The 21,250-nt window shown below is 43.7% G+C and overlaps 1 protein-coding gene across 1 annotated transcript; it reads left to right on the forward strand.

The window, feature by feature from the left end:
• The first annotated feature begins 212 nt into the window (after positions 1 to 212).
• On the forward strand, positions 213 to 16,930 carry rspo1 (R-spondin 1). Its single transcript, XM_035639498.2, has 6 exons — positions 213 to 674; positions 5,271 to 6,028; positions 8,113 to 8,307; positions 10,651 to 10,794; positions 11,309 to 11,533; positions 15,249 to 16,930. The coding sequence occupies exons 2-6, from the start codon at positions 5,932 to 5,934 to the stop codon at positions 15,434 to 15,436; spliced, it is 849 nt and encodes a 282-aa protein (XP_035495391.1). The 5' UTR covers positions 213 to 674; positions 5,271 to 5,931; the 3' UTR covers positions 15,437 to 16,930.
• The last annotated feature ends 4,320 nt before the right edge of the window (positions 16,931 to 21,250 follow it).

Here is a 21,250-nt window from a genome sequence, read left to right on the forward strand (position 1 = left end):
ATAGACAAAACAATCCGAGTTTCAATTCTAAATCAAACCAGGGGAGTGAGGGCGAATTTTACATACCACGAATGTTGTTGTCTGTGATAGAGAACACAATAGTCCAGCGCAGGTTTTTCATCTCTCAGTGAGAATCAGAGGGGTGGGGCCAGATTTCAATGCCCGCTGGCAGTTCTGGGGTTTGGATGCAAACACCTCGGCTCTGGTGACTCTGCTCTCCGGAGTTGGATGCACTTCGACGCTCCAGAGAGGATTTTTAAATTCTTTTTTTTTTTTTTTTTTTTTCAAAGAAGCGTCAATGCAAACTTAAAGCTTAAGTGACTGACCCTTTCATTTCAGATATTATATATAATCTCTTATTGGGGATTTTTTTTATTCATTTTTTTCATTCAAACCTCTTTTTGTGTGTGTGACTTGTGCATCATCTCCACAGTCTCCTGCGGGAGTCGCCTCGAAACAGTGAGACGTGTGAAAAGAAATGAAATCATGCGTCTGGTTTAAATGATGACAGAGAGCGCGCTGCGCGGGGGTGTCCCGTCCTGGAGGAGGAGTTGTTTTTTGTCGGTCTTTTTTTCTTTTTTGTGACCCAACAACTAATGTTTCCCCTATAAAAAAAGGAAATCGAGCCCCCGACCGCTCAATGAGCAGCATTACTCGGGGACTCCGGTGTACAGGTGGGTCGATTGATTTATTTATTAGTCTGTTTATTTGCTTGATGATGATATTTTCATACAGTTTTGTTTTTTTTGTTGGTCTGCAGCAAATCTAAAGAGCAAATATCCCTTCAAACTTTGTCGAAGGATGTATTGTCAAAATGATTATGCTGTGCCTTTAAATTTGATTTGAGTAATATCTCTATTGTAATTATTATCATCATCTTTATGATTATTATTATTACAACATGCGAATGAGATCCTGCTTCGTTTCATTTACGCAATCAATTTTGACTTTAAAAAGAAATGAAGTACTGTAAGTGACTCATTTTCATTAACATTTAATATGTGACCAAATAATCGTCACTCGGAGAATTTATTCCGGCACACAACAGTTGCATGGGATAGAGTTAAAACACTGCCTGTCCACTAGGATTACATTTTACAGCATCCCACCACAAACACAGACACACATTAATGCACCCACATCACCCCCGAACTCTCCAAGCAGAGGAAGTCATTACTAGATTGAGTTACTAACTCCTGTTGGTTCTGGGGGCGCAGCCAGTTGGACTGCTTACAGAGGTGGCGAGGGCACTGGGGTGCGTGCAAGGAGGAGGACGAATCTATTTTTCTTATGATAGCTTCACTTGAACCTCATTTATCAACACCCCCCCCCCCCCCCCCCCCGTTGCATCGCCTTCTTCCTCTTCCTCGTAGTTCATCGTGGTCTAGATTAGCACCAATGAAAGCTCACAGCTCGGACGTACTGTACCATCAGGGGGCGTTGCGCATATCAAAATAAACGGACCGTGAATGTGCATCATAACAAATTCCCTCTGCTTTGTTCCCTCCGCACACGAGCAGCCAACTTCCAAATGAGCACGATGTGCTCATTTTCAAAAGCCAGGATTTCAGTAACGAAGTGTTTCTGGTGTCCAGTTCCCTTAAAAAGAATGACTTGTTGGCTGCAGCATTATGTGAGAAAATAGATATAATGCGTATGAAGTCACGATGCCTTTTTTTATGCAGTGCCTTCTGTGACCATTATTTTCCTCTCATTACCTCCCAGTGAGTGTGTGTGTGTGTGTGTGACAATCTTTGCTCAGCTCTTTTACACTCTCACTCACACACACACACACACACACAAACAAAGCCATTAGGTGTAGTCACGGGCAGAGAGTTCATCGACAGGTTGCACCTGCAACTCTGAGCTCAGAGTTCTGGCACCTTCTCGAGTTCAACAAATCCCCAGTGTGGGAGCTCCCTTTCAGTGCCTTGAATAATTGATGGATCCAACTTAGGACGCACAAAAGGAGGCAATTTAATCTCCTGACTTTTCCGATGAGCGGCGCTTCGTTTCAATCGGGCTCGGACGGCGAAGAAAGGCACGCGCGCAAATGAACCCGGGGAGCACGGAGACGGGGCCGTGTCCGGGACGCGCAGGTGCCTCGGGGGCCAGTCGGTGACACGTGTTTACAGAGAGGGGGGCCTTTGGATGGAGATGGGCCAAGAGATCACTTTCCTCGGTCCCGTCCTGACTCTTATCTCCGGAGCGGATATGGACGGGCCGAGGCGGTTCTCCTGGCAGGTTGCACGGGGGGGGGGGGTATGAAAGAGTCCCTGGCACACGTCTCGTGTTAGTGCTGGGGAGACTGTTGCGTTCCGACTGATCCAGGGGAATTATCGTGTCCCGTAACCCCGATCATCACTCTCCCGAGTCACAAAGAGCCGCTGCCGAAGACCGGCCGCACCACTCGCTTGGATCGTTTGCGTAAATATGCCCTTAGCCGAGAGGTGCCGGTGACATCGTGAGTCATTAAGCGTCGGGACGTGTCCGAGGTCTGCAGCGTTTCCCAGCTAGGAGAGACTGATAGGAACTCCTCTCCTCCGTTTAGAGACCTCAGCGGAAATTTAACAAAGTGAAAAAAACTCTTTTGCCGAATTACAATCATTGGAAAAATTGTATTATATTTTAATATGAGGCTTCAGGGTCAACACGGTTGTGTGCGCGTAAATGTGAGTCGCTCCACACCAACGGGCTGTGACAGATGTCCTCAATCCTGCCCAACTCAATTTAGCTCTCGTGTCTTGTTCCACTGGATGAAGACATTTATGTCTTCATCCAGAGGACATAACTAAAAGAGGACATAACTGTCGCTGTTCACAAGACAAGGTGTCTGGTTATTATAAGGAATGAACGTATATTCTTTTTTTTTTTTTTTGCATTAATTAGAGATAACGTTCAAGAAAAATGTGTATATAAGTCTTAAAAATGCGATTGTTTCTTTCTTCATGCCGCCAAGCATTTCGTAACTGGTGTGATTTCCGTCCCTGTTTTTTTGTTTTATTTGTGTATCAAACGCAAGAATGTGACGTCGCCCGCTGGAATGTTGAGACGCACCACATGGCATTGTCCCTCGTGCGATTCAGAGGCGCGAACAGATCGACCGCCAAATATGGTCCTACTTTTCTTTAACGGAGCCGCGGAGGGGGGCTCGGGGGGGGGGGGGGGCTCCCGCCGCCGCCGCCGTGACCCCAACATGCTCCGTGTGCCCCCTTCGCACGAGGAGGAGCCGTGGACACAGGCCGCGCGCGTCACTGTCTGACAAAAGATCTCGGCACCAAATATGACCAAAGGCCGTCGGTTCCGAGTGTGCGTCGCAGGGAGGCTGACCGCACTGTCTTTCTCGAAGGGATGAACATGCTCAACTTGTCCAAAAAAAAAAAGAGGCCTTGACCCCAGAATGTTTGTGCGTTTCGGTGCTTCCCTGTTCACTCCAGCGGGCCGGTCATGAGTGAGGCTCGTCACATTATCGAGGTTGCCCTGGCGGCAAGGAGGCAAATATGTCATCCATGAGTGACATATTATCAACTGTTATGTGACCTAGTCATGTCAAGTCAAGTCCGCTTTATTGTCAATTCCTGCAGTATTGTTCCAGACATACAGAGGAATTGAAAAACCCCCCCAGTTTGTCTCAGACCCACGGTGCAACAGTACAAAACAAAAAAACAGAACAGAAAATATGATACGTAATATATACAATAAATTAATTCTAAGTTGTGCAAAAGTAAGAGTAAGGCAAAACCACACAGGATAGAAAAGCTAAAGAAATTGAAAATGTGCAATAGAAAGGATATACTGTACAGTATGTGTAATAACCCAGTCCTGGGTTAGAATTGAATGAAGATGGGAATATCCAACCATGGGGGGGAAAAAAACAAATATTTCCTTTCTTGCTGAGAGTTGATTGTCAATATCTCAGATCTGTACGGTAAATATAAAGCTATAGCAAAATATTTTTTTGTAATTCAATAACATACAATATGTTAATTAAGCTTATGAGTGGATTTTCGTTTCCCGTCGTTATGCTAAGCTAACCGAAAAGCCCGCTAACTTTAACTTAAGGTTTATCATACAGGCGTGACGAAGCCCTCATCCATGCAAACACATTGTAGTTTCAAGACGCAGCTCCTTTGCTTTGTTTACGCCCGGGATCCCCACTTCTCCGGATTTGGCTTACTGATTGGTTCTTATCAATAGCCACTCGATTACCAGTGGCGAATGCAACAACACCTCGTTGTTAGTCCCAAAAAACCCCAACTGTCTCCAAATAGACAATCTGCTTCCTATTTACACTGGCATGGGTGGTCATGTGCTATATATTTCTAAACTTGTAATTTAAAAACATTTTTTTAAGTCATTAGCACAAAGAAAACCCTGGGTAAGCTGAACTTTAAAATTGCAACCACCATTTTTTTTCATCATTAATCATTTTAACAATCATTTACTGTAGTAATCAATTAGTGTATCAAATGTCAGAATAGAGTTTATAGCAGGGATGGGACAATCCCAGTTTTTCGTATCCTGCAACCTTGAGTATCTGCTGATACTGATCCAATACTAATCTGATACAATCTTTTACCCACTCATAAAATAAAATATTAATAAAACATTGTTCAGGATGCACTTTGCGAAGCCTAGCCATCTCAACTGTGAAACAAATCATCAACTCCCCTAAAGGAAGACACACATATCCAGCAACATGCCTGAGTTATGGAATACTGCTGTTTTATTTCTCACAGAACTAAAAAATGAAATTAAAAATAGGATTACGGAATCACTTTCAAGGCTTAGTAGATATGTAAATAGGCATTTATTTGGTATGTTTACTATAATGTATCGGATTGGATTTTACTTTATATTTATTCCGATAAAGGATCCAGTCATTTTGGCCAATATTGCCCCAATACCGATCCTGCACATCCGTAGTTAATAGCAACCGAAAATCTGAAAGATGTTGAGTTGTCTTTCATAGACAACTATTCAAGCAATATTCACATTTGATAAGCTGAATTCTTTTTTGCTTTTTTTTTTTTGATTAAAATGTCTTAAATAAGTAATCAACTTATCTGAAATACTGAAAGTGCCATGTGAATAAGTAGGGAACTTCACCCAGAAGGTAAATCCAGCTATGGGTGAGACAGCAGTACTGATCTTTTCATCTAAATTCTCAGCAAGATAGTAAATAGGCATATTTAAAAGAATCTAAAACTATTGTTTTAATGTGAGTCTAAACCCTTTCCCCGTCTCTCTGTCCTTCTTTTCTCTCTCAGTAGGTCCTGGTGCAAGCAGATGGGTTGTCACACATAATCAAGACCCTGTATCCAACCGCTTTTTTTCAATCTGCGACTTCTCATTTTGGCCCATCCTTCGAGCATCTCTAAATGAGACATGTTCCTTGTGACCTCAAACACCTACTGACCATAAACACTTTCCTGCCAGTCCACCCCAAGGTTCATGGGTTGAACCACCAGACTTGCGACACTCTCCTCTCCACTCTTTCCTCCTCTTCATGCTCCTCACAACCCATCAACACCGCCACCCCCCCCCCCCCCCCACCCCCACTCCATCCTGCAGCCCTGCTCCGTCGGCTCCCATTGTCCTTACTACCAGCAGTGTGATGGTCTGTTGTGCTCGGGGCTTGTTCGGACTTGCGGCCGCAGCATCACCCTCCACCTCACAGACTTGCGGATGCGGCGGCCACTAGAGTGAACAATACAGAGAGCCAGAGGCGTGGGGGGGTGGGGGGGGGGGGGGGGCGGTGGGGAGGAAGGGAGAGACAGACAGAAAGAGAGCAGCACCACAGCAGAGAGGAGGGATCATCTGTCCCAGCAGCAGAGGGATCCACCTGTCCCGCAGAGGAAGGGGGCCCCCCCACCTGATCCATCTGGCTGCAGGGGGGGACCCTGCGTGGCCGGGAAGGCAACAGAGACTATGCAGCTGGGACTGGTGGCGCTGGCAATGGTCTTCCTCAGCTCCATGGGTCACAGCGATGCTCTCAAGCTCTCCAAGGCGAGAAGGCAGCGACGGGGTGAGTTCTCTCTTTCTCCGTTTTTCTTCTTCCTTTTTTTTCTTGCCCTTTCGGGACTGCTGCCTCTCATTACTGTGGTCTGAGTCACAGTGGTGGATGCCTTGTAAACATTTAACAAGCAAAGTAAAGATAACATTTTGTTTATTTTCTCTCCGTTCCTCTTTGTTTTTCCTGGGCGGGTTTGGCTTCGGCGTTTCTGCTGAACGGCTCATCTTTCTTCCTCTTTTTGAGATCATGCTTCTCTCGGTTTATGTAAAACTTTTATGGGTATTAGGGTTGTTTACAGAAGGGGTTTTGAGGTATTCGTCGTCCTCTGTGTGTCTGGCTCTGTGGGCACATGCTGGAAGGAGTACCTGACAGTCCTAAGCTCTCAATTGGACCGTGCTGCTGGTGTTGTTGTAAGCATTTTTCTGACCTCACGCAACCAAAGATGGTGCCGAGGCCGACTCGCAGTATATCCTGACCTCAGAGTCTCGGTGCCGGTCTTACTGTCAGATTTGAAATAATTCTTCCTTTACACACAAGGAGCTTTCAGCCGATGCCAAGCTCACCCCAATTTCTGTGAACCAGAATTCATATAATACTGTGGCTGGCCACAAAAACAGATGTGGTGTGATTAAAATCACACATACTTGGAAGTTAGAACTGTTGTTTGTGTCAGCGATGTCAAACACAGCGGACTGTACATGCTCACTCTTTATGTGCACAAGGACCTTAAACGATGCCGCAGTTTGTCATGTGCCGCTCTAATGAGGGCGGAAGGATTCGGGTCACTCGCCATATACATGATTGACCCTCTGCAGCGTCAGTTGTTTGAGGCTTTCCCCCCTCCAGTGATGGAGGAGATTTTCAGTTTACATGTCAGTTTCAGAGCTTTTCCTTCTTTAGCATCATCACATTGTGTTGTCTTCAACCCCCCCCCCCCCCCCCCCCGACAGGAAAATGAATGACTAAAGTTGGGACTTGTTTTCTGTTTTCCGTCTCTGGATGGATTAAGTGTCATGCAGAGATCAAACTGAAACCAGAGAGAAGAGTGGCACATAACGCTCCTCACGCTCCAGACAACACAAACTGACTTCTTCGGGTTTTTTCCTTATTCAGTCCACCCCATGTCACAAACATTTTACAACACCACATTCTCAGACTCATACGCGGAGAATGTGGTGTTACTTCCCAGGATCATTATTGCCTTTATTATTATTAGCGATAATAAGCATTAAAATCTGGATGTAATTACTGCATTTGAGTTCACTGTGATCCAGGCACGCTGTAATCTGTTCACGAGAGGAGCCTTTTAACGTCTTTCACCGTCCAACTCATCTGTGGGAGGCAGTGCAGCAGATGGATGGCTGTGTTAAGAGTGCGTATATTTAGAGCTGATATTGTAAATCAACTGTTAAAAGCCGTGCTGTAAATCAACTCCAAAGGATTTAGTTATTGTCTCTGAATTACTCACAAAGAACAAGATGAGCACGATGACACACTTTTTCTTAGAAAAAAATCACCAGTTGTACGTAGGAACTGGATTGTCGTCTGAGAGTAGGATCACACGGAGATGACGCATAAACGCATCCACAGACTTGGCCAGCGGATACTTGCTGGTCGGTGCCACTCTAGAAAAACGCTGGCTCGGCAAATACAGCGTTTGTCTCGCGGCCATGTCCGTCACCGTCGTAGTTTTCTGATGCCAAGATCAATTCTGGCTGGCCCTGCGTGAAGTGAGTTGACCGGGTCCTCTTTGACCGTCAGCCCCAATCGCCTGGGTTTTCTCCAACCCCCCCCCCCCCCAAAAAAATCTGTGAAGGATCTCCAGCAGCAAGCAGTTTGAAATAAACATTGAGTAACTGTTAAAAGAAAGATGTTTGGCCTGGCCCCCGGCAGATTATGCTGCAAGCATTAAGCCCTGCTTCTCGGAGTGACGGCAGTTGGCAGTTTTATGACGTGACCTGTGAACGAAAATATATCGCCGACCCAGAAATGAACAAATGACTGAATTAAATATCTGATCTCATCCAAACTCATTGTTCTGTTGCTCACCTCAACCTCCCTGTTTCCGTCTCTCTGTTGACCTTGTGCTTCCACAGTCAGTACCGAGGGGCCACCATCCTGCCCCAAAGGCTGTGACCGATGCTCCGAGTACAACGGCTGCATCAAATGTAAGCCCAAGCTCTTCATCTTCCTGGAGCGCAACGACATCCGTCAGATAGGCGTGTGCCTCGCCTCCTGCCCCGTGGGATACTTTGGGATGAGGAACCCGGAAGGCAACAACAGATGCACCCGTGAGTTTTGCTTTGTGTTGGAGACTCTTGACCAGTACGTCGACACATTAGATTTGACATGGCGGACATGAAGGCCTGAGCCAGTCCACCCTCTCCCTAAATGTGCAAATGATCCGTTTGTCTTTGGCTCATCATCTCTTGTTTGTGGACAGAAGGGTTATATACAGTTATCTGAATATTTCCGCTCTGAAAAGATCTTAACAAAGACCTAAAATATTAATGCAATTCACTAGTATCCTCTATTTTCACACACCATCTGCGCCAGTGTTTTTCACGTTTGTGAGTGAAAGAGATGAACAGTATTGCCTTATTACCAAATGCTCGCTAACAAGAACCATCTGACCACTTGATGAAATCCTTCTGTTGTTGCCACCTATCCCCTTTCTAGCCGCTAAATTCTGCTAAGTATTTGCAGCAAAGAAGGGCCATTAGTAGATTTTTTTGTTTTTTAAGTGAACTGTCTTGATAACAGGCAGGTTTGGCTCATTTGGAGGGTGGGTGGAAGGGTGGCCGCACTCACGGAACTTAGGAAACTTACCAAACTTGCATACTTTGGTCTCGTACTCTTAGGCGAGTGCCAGCACCTCAGTCTGCTGTCTGTTTCCTCTTATGTGTGGGCAGAAAATGGGATTCCAGCAAAATCCCAACAAAAACATTTCTAATGCGATGCTGTTTGTCTGATTTTTGGGAGGATGTCTGTGTTTTTATGTTTGGCCCTCATTGTGCACAGTTCGTGCCAGGCCGAAATCCAATTGTTTTGCTTTCACTTTTACACAATATTTCATTCCGATACACCCTCCCTGCATCATATATAGTCTATATATAGTCTCCAATAATTGTAAGTTATCAAGTCAAGTACTTCTTTCAAATATGTCTGGGTATAAAATTACTAAATGAGTCTTTGCACAGAAATGTTTGCAAAAAATACTCAGTAAAATGATAGCCGACCACTTCCACCATCATTATTCTTCATGTTGATGACATTCAGATACGCTCATTGCCTCAAGAAGGTGATATGGTAGATATGAGGTGACGCGAGTGTCTGCCACAGGAAGAAAAACACTCCATCTTCAAGATATTTTTGCTCGACTGCCGATTTCCCAAGTCTCCCAATATCTATCAGTTATTATAAACTATGTTCTCTGTAACATTTACACAACCCCAAAGCAAAAAAAAAAAAAAGTAGATGTTATTTACCTGCCACATTATGAAGACGGTACTGTTGGAGACCTGTGTTTCACGGGCCTTTACTCAGTAGACTTATTCTATATTGACATTAAATTCTATTTTCCTTGTGAATTTTAATTATAATTAGAAGTTTAATCCCAAGATTTTTGTAATCTTTATCAAAAATACTGGATAATTCGCAGCAAATTCAGCGAAGCATTTTTTTCCCCCACTGTCCTGATTTTATTGAAGAAAGGGACGAATTTAACAAGCTCTTCTCAGAGGCCCTCAGCAGTTATTATCCAATCCTCTGACTTTATAAATAGCATCCCACAATGTCTTGTTAGCAACATTTGTCTTACATTATAGGGCTACAAATGTCAGCACTATCAAATTTAGCTGTCAAGGGCTTAAAAGTTGCTATTTGGGAGCAGGAGGAAAAAAGGACTTTAAGATCCCAAAGAGGGATTTAGTGTTAGATCATTTCTGACCTTGGATTCAGACCAGCTGCAGTGTCCTCAGTAGACGTTCTTTACTTCAGCACATGTGAGCACAGTGAGCGTAGATCTGAATTAGTCGCATGTAAAAATATCGCCGCAACAATTTACAGATTTCCAACTTTCTCTGCCGTTTTCTTCCCGAGGGAGGTTTCCGATGGACTGGATGACGCGGATGAGGACAATGCCTTTCATGATGAGACCAAAGCTTTTTGGGAGTCTTTTTTAAGATGCCTGGTTTTTATCCTCCTGAGTTTGTAATTATCCAAATGTAAAGACGTTTCTTTGTCTGACTGGAGAGTCAGCGATTTTAATGAGCCTGGGGTATGGAGGAACCCGCTCTGCAGAAGCCCAGTGAAGCCAAGTAGTCCTGGCTGTACCGTTAACACCAGAACAACAAGGCCTGTGGTGCGTGTGTTTTTAAGGGGAACTGCATTTCTCCCCCTAAATAGACCCTGTGTTGTTAAATCACCAATTAATCTCTCCGAGGGAATAAAATTCAAGTTCCCCTTTGTCCTCTCTCTGGAGAAGGATTTCCTTTTCTCGAGCCAAAAAACATCATCGAAAGAGTATGAATATGAATATGTGCCCACAACGAGAAGAAAGTGAGAAAAATGTAAACCGATGAAATAAATGGCACAAAATCATTTGATCTCCTGTTTTTTTGTCTCTTCTCCAGAATGTAAAATAGACAACTGTGAAGCGTGTTTCAACCGCAACTTTTGCACAAAATGTAAGGAGGGCTTGTATTCACACAGTGGACGATGTTACGTGAGCTGCCCCCCAGGCCAGCGCACCGCCAACGAGACCATGGAGTGTGTCGGTGAGTTGCCCGTCAGCTCCCGCTGTTCTCCGAAAGTTGCCTGATGTAATATTCAAACTCTACTCCTCAGTTCATCTGAGAGGCCACTTGCGTTCCGCGTGGTTATGGTCGACAAAGGGAGGAGAACTCTGGAGGAAAACAAATAACAGAGTCCTCTCTGCGGCTTTTATTTGTGTTGAAAATAATTCTGTCACGAGTTCGAAACGACACCATTCACAGTGCAACTCAGGAGCTCTCCAGGCATCTGGACTGACCTTAACTTGAGCCATTTGTCGAAGCGCTTGCATGCACAAGTCATATGTTTTCCAACATTTTCAGGTTCATAGCCGCCTCAATCTGCCGATCTTTGGTCAAAAACATAAGATTGCTTTCAGATTCGGAAATCACCTCAAGTCATTATCCCGTGCTAGAACTACTGAGCTGTAATGGGCAGGCGGGAAAGCTGCGAAACAAATGTGAGACGCCGGAGCTGTAAACCATTCTCTCCCTCCCCGCCCCGTGTATCTTCCCCCAGGTCAGCGTGCCTCAGCGTGCGAACTGGGCGAGTGGAGCCAGTGGGGTTCCTGTACGAAGAAGAACAAGACATGTGGATTTAAGAAAGGCTCGCAGTCTCGGGCTCGTTCGCCCCTGGTGCAGGTGCCGGCCCTGGACACCGCCCCGTCCTTTGTGCCCTCGCAGACCTGCACTCCGCTGACAGAAAGAAGGAAGTGCATCGTTACCAAGACGCCCTGCGCAAGAGGTGAATGCCAACACACAAACAGCACAGAGAACAAATGAGGACTTACGAGTGGAGGAATGGCGATTACTCATTCAAAACTCCAGTTAATATTAGTTTTAATCAGATGATGCCTCTCAGATTACAGATAAAAGATACAGCACAATCCATGTGCCTCATGAAACGCCTCCTTCGGTTAATTTGATGGATGGTGGAACCGTTCCTCAACATCTTAAAGCCCGCCGGTGTGTTTGTGACCCGCAGCGCGTTGATTGGGTTTGGTCTGGCTGAGCTCGCAGAGGGATACAGAACCTCTTGACTTCTCAGCGTGTAAACAACAAACCCCGAATCTCCGAGCCAAGCAGATGAAGGGCATTACACACTGCAAAAGCTGGACAAGGATCAGAGCTGGAAAAGAGCTATTTGTTTCGGAGGGCCGCCGAAGCGTGAGGTTTACGCGGCCATGACATGTTTGCTTGGGCTCTTATCACCCACACAGCAGCTCGCTCCCCAGCAGGTTAACAGTCATTCTCGACAGTCAATAGCCATTATCGGCTTCCATAACCGCTTATCAGCTGCCGATGTGGCTAGTAATCGGCTGATCCAGGTGGTCCAGATGAAAAAACGATTTTGCTTCTAGACATTGTTCTCAGAGAAATTAGGAATTCACTAGCAGCGCTGCTGGGATGAAAAAGAGCTGTTGTTTTTATTTAACCCTGTTTATTCAAATTATATGAATTGTTTTCTTGAGCTGAAAGGGATTACTGTTAAGAGCCATTTGCAAATGTATTTTTTTCTCTTTTTTTTCTTCTTCCGAATGTCTGATCTGTTTTACATAACGTACCAATTTCGACCAGAGTTGGAAACACTTATTTACAGGAACTGAGCGGACTGCCAAGGAGCAGGATTAAAAGCCTTTATTGGTTGGTGACACGCTTAGGGGATTTCGGGCACAGCAGCAACCTTGTGTAACAATATTTGCTCAGTCCCTGGCATCTGGACAGATGTTGCAACACGTAACAGATGATATGCCTGGATATTTGTGCGTAAACACGGAGGAGGCTCGCATATTCCGGCACCGTCCTCGCCTCTCGGAGAATTCCTCTCGGGGCTCGAGAGTCTCAAGAACAGAACATGATCTGACATTGTCCCATATAGATCAGTGTCTAGAGGGAGGGAAGCTGGCATGGCTTGTAATCGTTCAGTGGGAAGGTGGACTCCTCATTAGACGGGTTGTGACAGCGCGGTTTGATAGATGAGAAGGACATTTGACACCTGCGTCCTGGAAGAATTAAGTGAAATATTATATTCTGCCCTATAAAAACTGCTATGGGAACAGCCAAATATCTTGGAGCAAAGCTGTCACCTGACGAGTGACGGGCCATGGAAGATTTATGGACAAACAATGCATATTACTGCCAAAATGTACAAAATTGAATAGTCCTCTGTGAGGTAATTCATGGGTGATGGTACCATGTCTCCAGTAAACCGGTTAATGTAGGTGAACACTGTGCAAAAAGTGCCGCAACCGTGGATTCATCTGTGGGAGTTGGCCCGGGCCGACCAGCTATATAACACACGGGGCGGAACTTGTATGACATTAGTGATATAGTGGTCTGCAGATCTCACGGTTTGTTGATTTGGCAGCAAAAAAAAATACCCCCCCCCCTTTTCCTGAAGCTCCGCGAAAGGGTCTCACGCGAAAACAAGATTTTCTGGATGTGTTATTGCATTTGTCAGGCACAATTGTTTAGCTTGGATGGAGAGGAGGTGCAATCAGAGCTGTCATAAACTGATGGAGTCCCCCTCTCTCGGCTCCGTCTGTAATTTGTTAGCGAAGTAATTAAGTCCTTATACAGTAAGCACATCAGCGCAAATGCTGCGTGTGCGTGAGTGTGTCGGAGGACCCTCTCCTTCGCCCAGCCTCCCACTCTCTGTCGCTCAATGATTTTTTAAATTGAAATTATTGCTGCTCAACATTAAGTGCTCGTTGGAATAGTGGCCATGAAAAAAGGTTTAGAAATAGTCTTTTAGTTTATTGATTCAAGACGACACGTAAATGATGAACATGCTGGACATAAAATCTTACATGATTTGAGCCAAACGCACATCAAATGTTTTTTTTCCCGTGAATTATGTTTTTATGATTTAAGAAATAGTGGTTTCCCCCCCCAAAAAAATTATTATTCCTGTTTGTGCACTACTGTGTGGGACCGAGCCCTTTCATTTTTCAGTTAACAGTACAGCAACTGCGACTCTGCACGGACCTGCGGTGAATAAATGTTTCTGTGCAGAGGTCTGTCCACAATCAACTACATCAAATCTATTTCATCACCGAATAATGATTTTCACTGGCCGCACGGAAAGATTGTTCTCGGTGAAATTTGAGAGACATTGTACCTTTGGTCTTTAAAAGTTTTCTTTTTTTTATTGTTTTCAAGCCAAGAAATCACAACTGTTTGTACGACAAGTTTAAAAATGCATTTTAGGGAAATAAACGCAGACCTTAAGTTATTTCTGCACGGCAGTAGACAAACATGGTGGCGCCATAAGCCGTGCGGTTGTCAACTGCGTAGTGAACACTGTCCAGCCCTTGGCACGCGTTCACTCGGTTTCTGGGACGTGCAGAGTTTCTCGGCACACAATCTCATAACAAACATCCCCAAGCATAACTATACTCCCACAAATATACAAAACAGAATACTTCTGAGTGCTGCCTAAACAATAGCCATCTGACTCTCGACACATGTCCACTTCCACTTAGCTCTTCATGTCCTTATGGGCCATTATTGGGCCCTTGACAATGTTTAACTCATTAAGCCAGAAATGGATTCGGGGTGATTCATGTGACAGAAATTGATGTCATTCAACTGTCCTAAGTGCTCTCACTGTCTACACACGTGTGCTCCTCTGCCGCCCAACAGCAGCTCTTACCTCTCCTGATTGGGTTAAGTGCAGACATTAACCGCACCACGATGGATGTTTGTATTTGAAGAGCAATTATACCCTTTCCTGACAGAAGTGAATACTGCTGTGAAGAGACGGGCAAGGCAGCGAGTAGCTGTTGAAAGAGACATTTGAAAAGACCAGAAGTTGACAGAGACCTCATCTTCTCTGTGAATTAATTACCTTTTTTTTTTTTTTTTTCAAATAAGCAGTCAACACAAACTCCAGCTGAGGCTGATGGGAATGTCATTCATCTTTCAGGTGTTAGGGCCATATTAAAATTGTCGGGGTCCTGACAGAGCTTGTGCACTTCCACCTGCAACCTGCACCCTGCTCCTATTGGACGGTACTACTGGTCATTCACGCTGTGTCCATGCCCCAACGTAGACCGTTCTTTATCGGCTATTTTAAATAAATAAATAATGGGAACCATCATTTCTGAAATGAACATCATGCTATATTGAAGAAGACTTGAAACTAGTGATTGAGACCATGAACTGAGAAGTAGGGGCATAGACTAATAGACTTATTTTTGCAACCAGTGGAGTCGCCCCCTGCTGGTCATTTTAAGGGGGACAGGTTTCAGGAACCTGTTGTCCATTTTTACATACAGTCTAAGGATCCAATACACACCCAGTATCCTCCATTCTCATCTCACTGGAGTCCATGTTTCTTATTTTGTTTAGCCACTTCAACAGACAACACCCACCCAACGATGACAGATGTCTGACAAGAGTTAATTTGACAAGAAGGGCAAGCTATTAATGACGTTTTCAATGCTTTCTCATTTCAGAGAGGAAGAATAAGGGAGACCAACAAGATGATACGAACGGCAGAGTAAGGGAGAACACACGTGGGCGAGGACGAGAAGGGAAAGATGGCAGCAGAGGAGGAGGAGGAGGTGGTGGTGGTGGGAAGAGGAGGAAAGGCCAGAACAGGACAACCACTGCTGCAAGCGTCACAACCAGCTTTGTCACCTAAACGTCAGCGCCTGCTCGGTGGGGAGACGGTGCGGAGACGGTGCCTCGCCCAGCAGTGGAAGACATAGGCAAAGGTCAAAGTGAAGGAATGGATTAATGCTGCTATGTGTTGGAAGAAGATGCAAAGAGAGGCGGAGGAATGCTGCAACACTTTAGTTTGGCCCGCGAGGCCTTTCCAGAGCTGTTTGAATACACAAACTTGTCTGGAAGACACTTGGTGATTCCACTGCGTGGAAACCACTGTTGGAGCAGCAAAGCCACAGCGAAGACGGTGGTTCAGCGTGGTTCGCGCCACGAACCAAACTTTGTCACTTCTTCAACTAAGAACAGATTCTATGTTGCAGCATTAAAAGCTGGAAGCCTGATGACGAATGACGGGCCTCCTCGGTCCCCCTCTGGTTTTGGATGCATTTTGTTACAGTTCAATTTTAATCACGGTGTTTCTTCCTTTGTTTTCGTTGTGGGTGAGAGGTGGCCTGATGGATTTTTCGTAACAGCCACTGTACAAGATGTAAAGACAGTGAACTGTATGAAGTCTTTGTCTTCATGTCCTGTTGTGCGTCGAAACAAAAAAGAAAAGTCACTGGAAATTATTTGTGGTTGGTGAGGACGGAAGGGAGTCGTCTACAAAACAAGCCCGAGAGAAGAGGTTAGAGGGGGATTACAGTGAGCACAGCTTCCTTCTTTGGTGGCTTGACACAGACTTTTGCCATTTGATAGCTTAGTTGTTTGTTTCTAAAAATTAAAAGTTGATGTATCAGAAAAATAACTCTGCAAAGAAAAAATGAGGAATTCAAAAAAAAAAAGATTTGCATGGTACAAGGTTGCATGTGCGTGCCATCGTGCACGCAGACGTGTGTGTGTGTGTGCGTGTGTTTGTCTCCGCCTAAAGTCCAGGTGTTTGTGTACTTTGTGTGCACTTCTGCACGGAATCCAGTCGCTCGTCGACGGAACTTCATCGTTTGTACATGTGTTTACGTTTGCACATGTGTGTGTGTTAATGTTGTTCTCATAGATTGAAAGGCAATGGGGTCGGCATATCAAGAGGAAGGAAATGTAAATGCACATCTGATATATCGAATATGCAGTAACTACAAGCCACTGATTGTTATATAAGCCATCGGATCATCAGCTGCTCAGTAATCATGTATGTTTGCAACAGGGTCTGAAGATTTTGCACAACTATAATGTTTCCTACTGCTCGAGTTTCAGAACAATCATAGCATTTTACACATTTATACACATAAAAGCTGGCTTCATAACAATACAGATGCATTGTTTTTTTTCTCTCCTTCTCTTTATTCCTAGTTTTCCATGGGTCTGTTTGCTTTCAACAAAATAGTTTCAGGAGAAGTTACGTGCTACGTTATTCATTCGTACCATGGATTGTGATGTCAAACTGTTTATCATCAAACATAAGAAATATTAGTATCATCTTGTATAGCTTATTCTGTGATGGCCTAAATAAAGTTCAGATGACGCTGAAGAAACTTCACTCATACACTGATTTTGTTAAAAAGTCTTTGATTTCAGTTTGATTTGATGATTTTACCTTAATCCAACTCTTCGGCTCTCGATCGAGTTCTCTTCTGATGATCACAGTATGTTCTACATGCAATACATATTTTAGTTACAAGGACGGACTAAGTTGTCAGCATAAAAGATAATTGACTATATTATTATTATCATCATTTGAACAACTTGGGTCTTATTTTCACAGTTTTGGACTTTATTTCTATTTGTTGTGGACACGTACTTTCCAAGTTACTTTAGTTGTACGTTTTTAAGTTAAACAAGCAGGTGCAAATTTCACCTATATGTTACATATTGATTTATGTAAGAAGGAAAAAACAAAGGTGATGGTAAAATTCAAGCCCAAATGATCCTTTCAAAATCCTTATCCTTACATATATACAGTATCCAAGATTTGTATTAATAGCTGTTCACGTACCACTTTTAACTTAACAGAGTAGAATTTAGTCCAATTTAATTTACTCACCCGGAGCGCGTGTTAACTCTTGTTTCGCATTTATTTCTATATTTCCTTGCTCCTCCAATGTGGCAAAGAAAACATTCATATAGCAATCATATGCCACTTTTCAAAATCTGTCAAGGTTTACAGGTTCAATTTTGACCTCCTGTTCATGCTCATAACTTTTCCTGCAAAACTGACAAACCTTTATCCACATTTTGGGTGGGTTCATGTGAGATAATCTGGATAAACTGTTTGCAGGTTGACGGCTGGTCTTTTGGTCTCGCAAGTGGTGCTCTTTGTCTTTTTCTTCAATGAATTCAGTTACAATGATGGCCAAAACCACAAACAATATGGCTGTCAAAACATGAATCATTCACTAATTTTACAGGTGAAGCATGTACATGTCAAAGAAGGCCAATTAGAACTATTCTGACATTTTTGTGACAATGTATGCCACAGTAGATGTGCCTCAATAACTGTACGGAGAAAGTTTGTACTACTAAGTACAGTAGGCTATTTATTACCTAATTCTCTGACATGTATTTGATCAAAACCTCTAAATATTCTGCAGGGAGTATGATGCGAGCAACCTCCTGGTGACTGCCTGCAGTAGTTATGGTGTGGTGTGGTCGTCACCTAGGCTACAGGAGGCCATCTTGGGAGGTGGTCGAGCTTAGACGGTGTCATGGTCCCGATCACTGGCCAAATGCTGGCGCCTGGGCAGGGGTCGTAAAAGCAGAGACAGAAATAAAAACTAATGGTGTGTCATAGCCAGAAGGGAGGGGGGTATACCATGTCTTGGCCCCACAACAAAACAGCTGTTTCTCATTACCGAAGGGGAGGGCAGGGGGAATGGTAGAGTATGCACCGTAAATTACACATTCATCGCTCTTCCTGACCATAAATTCTTACCCTGGCTCCATTGGACGGAGCTCTCCCTCACCTCCCACTCCCTCGTTCTTTTTCGCTCTCCCGCTCCCCACTCCTGTGTTTTCCTAGAGAAATGAATGGTAAATCCTCGGGTATATGGGTGCCCGAGATGCCAAGATGCTCAACACTGAATGATTTCATTACTTTGGTTTGGCCTTTAGACCGGGCCCCAGGGAATGCATCACATCAAGAGGGAACACCCGTGTCCGTGCACGACTTAAACACACAATCCCCGATCCAAGTGTAAACAAAAGGGTATGACAACTAAACCAGAACTCCGAATGTGAGCCTGACATCACAGTCAAACTGACAGCTCCAAATCTGCGCCTCGCCAACTTTATCCGGGGAATGGAGCCGGATCAGGTGTTTTCATGGGACCTGCGTCCTGCGTCATGTCATTGAAAGATGCAATTGGGAGGTGTGAGATGAGATGATCAAGTTTCGAAGTTGACCTACCAAAGGAGAACTTTGTTGAGACCTTAAAAGGAACTCTTGCAGAGAAATGAGAATAGTCACAAAAAACTAACCAGCACCCACCCTGACCCTAACCCTTCTCCCAGGGTCAAGAACACAGCTCTGCTCTTGGGTAGAGCAGTATTCTTGACTCAAATTTGTTGGCACCTGTGATATTTACACTGGAGAAAAATTGTCCTGTTGTGATAAAAAAAACCCACTCAATTCAGATTTTGCTGAACAGAGCTTAGTTTAAAATGTCAGCTGCAACATTGTTTCCCAGAAATAATTGACTGCTTTCACAGGACAACCAACTAATCAGACGTCACTGTAAAGTTTCCAGAGTCAACAATTCCCTTTTAAACAGAAAAATGCCGGAAAATATCCTCATCAAGGTCTGTGAATTATTTCAAGCAACAGCAGCTTGGTTCTAGTAAGACGTACTGTTGTTGAAATTGTCAATTCTGCGCGGACCATATAAGAAATTCAATTCACCTCCATTGACCTGATGCTCGTGGATATGTCAAAATCCTGGTAAAATATCCCTGCTAGTTCGGTCGGTCGGTCTGTTGGTCTGGTTTTCTATTCGGAGCAGTGTCTCACCCAGAATGAGTGTGAAATATCTGTAAGATTGGAACAATATTTCCTTTGCCATGTTTTTCAGTTCCATTCTAAACGCACGCAGCATCACTGACATGATTATTACGGACAATGCTCTAAGATATTCTGTCATCATGCGGGTGAATAAGAGGTCTGGGGTACATGAGGTCTCCGACTGAGTCACCACTGACTGCCAGCGGTATCTGCCTCACTCGCTGCTCCCTCCACAGTGGCTTCCAGCTCTTTAAAGATCAGCAACCCCACTAATCCGTGATAATTTCCATTCCTAAAGGCTTCACAACTTTTTTATGGCTCACGATCTGAAAGGCGGAATCTGGGAATCGACAAAGAGAAAATGTCCTCTTCAATTCTCAAATGTTCCAGAGAATTGTGCGTCAACACTGACAGTCTGACGTGTTTGATCAGCAACAGACAACAAAAGCCAAAATAACAAAGCCATTTCACATTACGAGGACGCCAAACCTCTTTGTAAAAACAAAAGAAAAGGATGTCTACGTCTGATGATAGCTTAGTTTGTTACTTGAAATGAAAATCGACGATTTGGGATTTCTCTGGAATGAATGTTGTATGATGTACGATGTATGTAAGCATGTGGGAAACTAAGGGGGATGCTTTAGCAGCAGACTTAGTTAGTTTCTATAAACAGAGCTTCATTTTAAACCAAATGTGTCTAAGCTTGAGAAAGTGGACTGAAACTCTGGACACAGGATGGAGTATAGAAGAGTGTGGAGTGGTAGATATGATACTTGATATGTGCTGCCCCCCTTTGGAGACGATCACTACCACATGGAAGAAAGCTGAAATGTATATTACGTATTGGTTATTGTGTACAGAGGGAGAGCAAAATATCCCATATTAAAAAAAACCTAACTTTAAAATAATCACACACTTTTTTATGCGATTATCTACTACATAAGGTCTCATTTATGTCTGTGAAAAAAGAAAAGGTCTGACATGACCCCAGACCAAGGAAGAACCAGGAAATGATGTCAAACTAGCTTCATTTAAATTACATACATTAAAAAAACACATTTCTTTTGTATATTTGAATATTTTGAATGTGCATTATGTTCATGAAAAAACCCTCATCTTGACGGCAAGATGCAGCTGAATGGGAATTTGAATTCAATGAACAAACACGACAAGAATAAATAAACATGAAAAAACATAACTTTTCCCCTTCACGTCTTTGGATCTGACCTGCTTGGATCTGATCGAGACTTAAAATCTGCAGAGTTGTGACTGCATTGGTTTGTGGTGAGGACTGTGGACGGATGTGGATAGACGACGGTGTAAAGACAGATTTCAAATGATGACCAAATGATCAAATGATTAATTTTAAGTATGCAAAATGGTCTCTCAGTGTGCTCACTGTTCAGTTGCAATTGCAACGAAGACACATAACCAGAAGAGGGGGCCATTGACACATCCTACGAATTAGCAATCAGTTACTAATATGTGGAAAGAGGCATTATAAAAAGTTTCTGGCATCACCTACAGAAATTGAGGCTTGGTTTGCCGTATTATTCATGAAATCATAGGAAAGGCCAAAGGCAATTTGGTAATGTAAAAAGGTAATAAATACATTCTTCTTTTTTCCAGAGGCCTGTCAAAAGAGTGTGGAAAAGTTCTTGGACTGGGAAGAAAAAAAGGCAAAACCAAAAGCAAAAAAAAAGGGGAAAGAGGATAATAATGATATCAAACCAAAACAGTCTTTGTTGTTGCAGACCATCACTGTACTGAACAAGTTGTTTTACTGTTGTGACCCAAATGATGAATCTCGAATTATATTATATTATAAGAGTCAATTTTTCTCTCGTTTCCAGTACATCAGGC

The sequence above is a fragment of the Scophthalmus maximus genome, chromosome 1 (genome assembly GCF_022379125.1).
Source record: "Scophthalmus maximus strain ysfricsl-2021 chromosome 1, ASM2237912v1, whole genome shotgun sequence".
In the NCBI taxonomy this organism is placed as follows: domain Eukaryota; kingdom Metazoa; phylum Chordata; class Actinopteri; order Pleuronectiformes; family Scophthalmidae; genus Scophthalmus; species Scophthalmus maximus.